Source organism: Sander lucioperca, chromosome 8, assembly GCF_008315115.2.
Source record: "Sander lucioperca isolate FBNREF2018 chromosome 8, SLUC_FBN_1.2, whole genome shotgun sequence".
Lineage (NCBI taxonomy): Eukaryota > Metazoa > Chordata > Actinopteri > Perciformes > Percidae > Sander > Sander lucioperca.
In genome coordinates this window covers 42,091,005-42,096,280 of record NC_050180.1, presented here as the reverse complement: position 1 = coordinate 42,096,280, position 5,276 = coordinate 42,091,005, and the positions used below count along the sequence as shown (strand labels likewise).

At 50.3% G+C, this 5,276-nt stretch overlaps 1 protein-coding gene across 1 annotated transcript; it reads right to left on the bottom strand.

Moving 5' to 3' along the window:
- Window positions 1-214: 214 nt before the first annotated feature.
- LOC116054862 (trace amine-associated receptor 13c-like) lies at window positions 215-1,669 on the bottom strand. The gene is made up of 2 exons (XM_031306581.2): window positions 1,497-1,669; window positions 215-1,135 (listed from the first exon to the last, which is right to left on the bottom strand). The coding sequence occupies exons 1-2, from the start codon at window positions 1,667-1,669 to the stop codon at window positions 328-330; spliced, it is 981 nt and encodes a 326-aa protein (XP_031162441.2). The 3' UTR covers window positions 215-327.
- Between the last annotated feature and the right edge of the window lie 3,607 nt (window positions 1,670-5,276).

Here is a 5,276-nt window from a genome sequence, read left to right as displayed (position 1 = left end):
TCACAAAGAAAAAAAAGATCCCTGGGAAAAAAAGATTTCATATGTTTCATTCATGTGTAAATTTAAAGCTTACATTAAACTGGGTGATTACTAGAAACAGTATATGGTGCTTATGACTCTTTCTTTAAATACAGCAGCATCAGAGAGACACAACAAGATAAAGCTGAAGGACAGGCCTTTTATTTGTTGATCATACACAATTTAGACTTAAAGACAGGAAAGCATATCTTCACTTTCTGTATTTGATATTTCACTCACTGAACAGCAGAAACATATTCATTAATTTATCCTTAGACAGAGTCTGATCTCAGTGCCTCTACAGTCTCTCTACAGCATGTTGGTCTCACAGGAGCCAGGCTGCAGGATCTGAAGAGTAACTATGAGTTTAACTGCTTTTCTAAACCAGGGGTAAAACAAGGCATATATCACAGGGTTTAGACACGAGTTACAATAGAACACAAAGATAACATAGGATACAGATGAAGCACTGACCAAGCTGTCACCTGCAAGAGAGACAGAGTAATACGGGCAGAAACACATTAGAAACACAACTACAAGAACACCAAGAGTCCTGGCTGCTTTCAGCTCTGATTTCTTTGCCTTTGGAGTCACTGAAAGCTGGAGTGTGACAGCTGTAATGTGAGAGCGCATGGCACGAGCCTGAGACACAGCCACGGCAAATACTCTCAGATACAGAGCTATGACGACAGTAACTGGAAGAAAAAAGATCAAAACAAACTCAACAGTAAATGAGATAGGGTCATAGAAAAACACACATTCTCCGTAGCAGGAATTATACCTCCCTGGTTGAGTCAGGAGATTCAGACAGCTGTATGAAACAGAACAGAGCCAACACAGACAAACACAGAGTTTAACTCTGTTCACAGTGATTCTGTTGTTGTAATGCAGAGGGTCACAAATAGCAACGTAACGGTCAACTGATATGAGCACCATGTCACCTATTGAGGATGTGGTAATGATGGTTGAAACAATAGTATACGTAGCACACACAAAGTCACCAAAAAACCAGCAGGATGTTTTTCGGAGAACTTCTAACGGCATCGGCACGAGGCCGATGAGAAAGTCTGAGACAGCCAGAGAGAGGAGGAGGATGTTGGTGGGTGTGTGGAGCTGCCTGGAGGAAAAGAGAAAAGCATCATTATACCAACAAGAATGACAAAATAACCTAAACCAGTATTCAAATTGAAAATAAAAATGCATATGAGCTTGAATATTTTCCGTTCCACCACATCAGTAGTTACCATATGTTAAATTGTAGACAGTTAAAATGACTTGGTTGAGGTCATGGTGGACAGAAAGCAATGCTTAATATTGGTAAGAGAGTGGACATGAACAACAGTCTCTGGTATCAAAGTCAGACATTTGGAGCAACAGTATTCAGTTCTAGCTCAAAGACAATTCTTCTAAATATACAGCAGCTGTTCACATTTTAAGTTACAATTCCTGTAAAGAGAAGCAAAGAAGTTAATATTTGCCTAAAGTGGGAGATAGAGATGATGATGAGCAGGTTGAGAGTCACAGTGATCAGAGAGATGGAGTACAGCATAATGTTAATGACGAGCGTTTGGGGCCAAGGAGACAAGGGCTTCCTGCAGGAGGTGTTTGGGAACTGTGGAAAGCAGAGCTGGGCTCTGTCCTCAACCTCCATCTGCAGAGATCTGCAGCTCTGGCAGCTTTCTGAACAAACCTGAGTCATGTAACTGAATTATCTCTCTCACATTCTCTTCATCCCCTCCTCCCTCTCAGTCCCTGTTGGACTCTGAGGCTCCTCCTTCCTCACTCTGCACATCCCACCATCATCTTCATCACTCTCTCTGTAACCCTGCCTTCCTCACTGTCTCTGTATCCAATCTCTCCTTTGTAACTCTCTACCCTTGTTTCCTTTCCTTTGTCCTATTATTGTCCTAGAGATTACGTTTTAACTTATTAAAACAGTAGTCTGACATTGCCAGCTCTATCTCCACAGCCCTGTGGAGTAAGGTCTGCCTACACCACAGATGCATTCTGGGATGGGAGAAAAAAACACTATGGACGTGACGGTGGCTCTGCAAAATACTATCAGGAAGGAACTTGTTTTGGTGAAACATTATCATCCCGCGAAAGAAAACACCACATACAATATTAAATGAAGTTAAGTTTTCACACAATACAGTAATGTGAGCTATTTAAATTAGCTGGACACATGGTTGATCATTATTTGCTCTTACCAGAGTATCTCAGTGTGTACTTTATCCATAGCTATCCCACCAATCGGCCCAGAGGTCCATGTTTACCCACCGGCAAAAGTCTACTTGATGACTCGTGTCAACTGGTTAAAAATCACCTACGTTCCCTCTCTACCGTTTTTCTTAGTGCAGCCTCATGGAAACCATACACGATGGTGGCTAAGCTGCGTCATTCTCCCCAGTCTCTGCCCTCTTCTGTAAATATGTTCACTTCTGGCTACAAAATATCAAGATGTTTTTTGCCAAAATGCAAAGTCCAGGCTTCATTATGGCAGTCCACAGACCAACAGGTGATGTCACTGACGCTACGTCCATTATATTTTCATTCTATGGTTGGTGTCCGAGCCACCGAGGCCCAGCCAATCAGCGTCCTGTGTGGAGCTACTGGCAGCTACGGTACGGTTCAGGTGTGTGTGCTGGGCGTTTAAAACAACAATGGAGGCTCCTAAAGAGGTTAGCTTAGATGCTGCAATAGCATCAGTCAGTGTTGTGACCATGTCATCTGTGGTCAAGTCATTTGTTCCAAGTCTCAAGCCAGTCCCGAGTTATTTTTTGTGGGTGGCAAGCAGTGACGTACTACGCGCTACTACTGAAAATTTGGTAACGAAACTTAGTTCCTTTTTCAATTCGGCGCAACGTTACTTTTCCCAGGGACAGATTTGACAGCGACACTGCCTTCTCAGCTACGCACTCACAAGCTCTACACGGGACATGACAGAGGCTGGTAGCAGAGTAATCATGGCCAGCGAGAAGCAGCCAACGCTAACTTTTCAGAGCGTTTTAAGCTTTGTGGCTTTTTGCTGGACGGCGCTCTGAGCCATACAGGCACAAAGCTGACAACCTCACAGATGGATGCGGTGGAGATGGCCTCATACACGCAGCGGACTGCTGTGGACTTGTGTCGGTTGCACGGACATGCAAGGATTTCCAGAAAAGAGGCTGCATGTGTCTACGACAATACATGGCCCATCGTGGCTACGCGACCGGTACAAGTCGATACAGACATTGCATAGTATACACTAACACCGTGTAACGCTGATGACCTGCTGATGTGCATTCAACCCACGCTGGACTCGTTCATAATGAATCAACCATCACTCTGTGAGTAGAGAATCCAGTCTGCAGTGTAGTTCAGACACTTCACTGATGAACCGGAGATTGGCTTTATGGTCAAAGATAGTTTAGATAATCACTGGGGCACAGGGAACAGAAAGTCACTGGGGCACAGGCAACAGAGTCACTGGGGCACAAGGAACAGCGCCCTGGGGCCCGGGGAACAGAGAGTCACTGGGGCACAAGGCAGAAACCTTCTGGCCGCCGACGCCGAAGGCAGAATCCCTCAGGTGGCCGTACTGGATGTCGAGGGCACTCAGGCGGCCGGGTAGGATCTCAAGGATTCTTAGGTGGCCGTGCTGGACGTCGAGGGCTCTTGAGCGGCCGGGCAGGTCGGCCAAGGTGGAGCCCCTTAGGAGGCTGCGCAGGTGAAGGGGCAGCTGGGCCGGGACCAGGCGACGGGTCAGCTGGGCCGGGGCCTGGTGACGGGTCAGCTGGGCTGGAGCCAGGTGCCGGGTCAGCTGGGCTGGAGCCAGGCGGTGGGTCAGCTGGGCTGGAGCCAGGCGGTGGGTCAGCTGGGCTGGGGTCAGGTGGTGGGTCAGCTGGGCTGGGGTCAGGTGGCCAGGCAACTGGGGCAGAGGTTGACTGTGGTGCCGACAAGACACGAGGGGCAGGAGTCGGCCTGGCCGCCGACAGGGCACGAGGGGCAGGAGTCGGCCTGACCGACACAGGCAAAGTCTCTGGGGGGCAAAACAAAGGCAAAGTCTTTAGGGCGGTCTCAAGTGCGGTCTCAGGGGCGCTGGAGACCGGCAAAGTCTCAGGGGTGATCTCAGGGGTGGTCTCAGGGGCGGTCTCAGGGGTGCCGGAAACCAGCAAAGTCACTGGAGAAGTCTCACAGGCAGCCTCAGGGGGGCCGCAAAGTCTTGAGGGCGGTTATAGCCAGTTCAGGGGGGCTGGACACCAGCCGGGATTCAGGGGGGCGGCTAGCCAGCCGGAGATCAGGGAGGCTGCTAGCTAACCTAGGCTCAGGGGGGTTGCTAGCTAGCTTGGATTCTGGGAGGCTGCTAGCCAACCGGGGATCAGGAAAGCTGCTAGTCAGCTGGGGATCAGGAGAGCTACTAGTCAGCTGGGGATAAGGCAAGCTGCTAGCCAGCCAGGGATCTGGAGGACTGCTAGCCAGCTGGGGATCAGGAAGGCCGCTAGCCAGCCGGGGATCCAGGATCAAGGACAACCTGGGGACACTAGGGAACTCGGAAACGCTAGGAAACTCGGGAACTCTAGGAAACTCGGGAACTCTAGGAAACTCGGGGACACTAGGAAGCTCGGGGACAATGGGTAAGCTGGGCAGTGCTGGGACACTGGGCAGCTGGGGGACACTAAGGAGTTCAGGGACACTAGGGAGCTCGGGGACACTGGGAAACTCGGGGGCACTATGAAGGCTGCTAGCTAGCCTGGAGTCAGGTGGGTTACTAGGTAGCCTGGATTCAGGGGGTTTGCTAGCTAGCCCGGATTCTGGGAGGTTGCTAGCTAGCTGGGGCTCTTAGAGGCTGCTAGCTAGCCTAGAATCAGGGGAGCTGCTAGCTAGCTGGGGCTCAAGGGGGCTGCTAGCCAGCCGGGGCTTAAGAAGACTGCTAGCTAGCCTGGATTCAGGGGAGCTGCTAGCTAGCAGGGAATCTGAGAGGCTGCTAGCCAGCCGGGGCCCAGGAAGGCTGCTAGCTAGCATGGATTCAGGGGGGTTGCTAGCTAGCGAGGAATCTGGGAGGCTGCTAGCCAGCGGGGAATTTGGGAGGCTGCTAGTCAGCAGGGGATCAGGGAGGCTGCTAGCTAGCCTGGGCTCAGGGAGGTTGCTGGCTAGCCCGGACTCAGGGAGGTTGCTAGCTAGCTGGGGCTCTGAGAGGCTGCTAGCTAGCCTAGATTCAGGGGAGCTGCTAGCTAGCTTAGCTTCAGGAGAGTTGCTAGCTAGCGGGGAATCTGAGA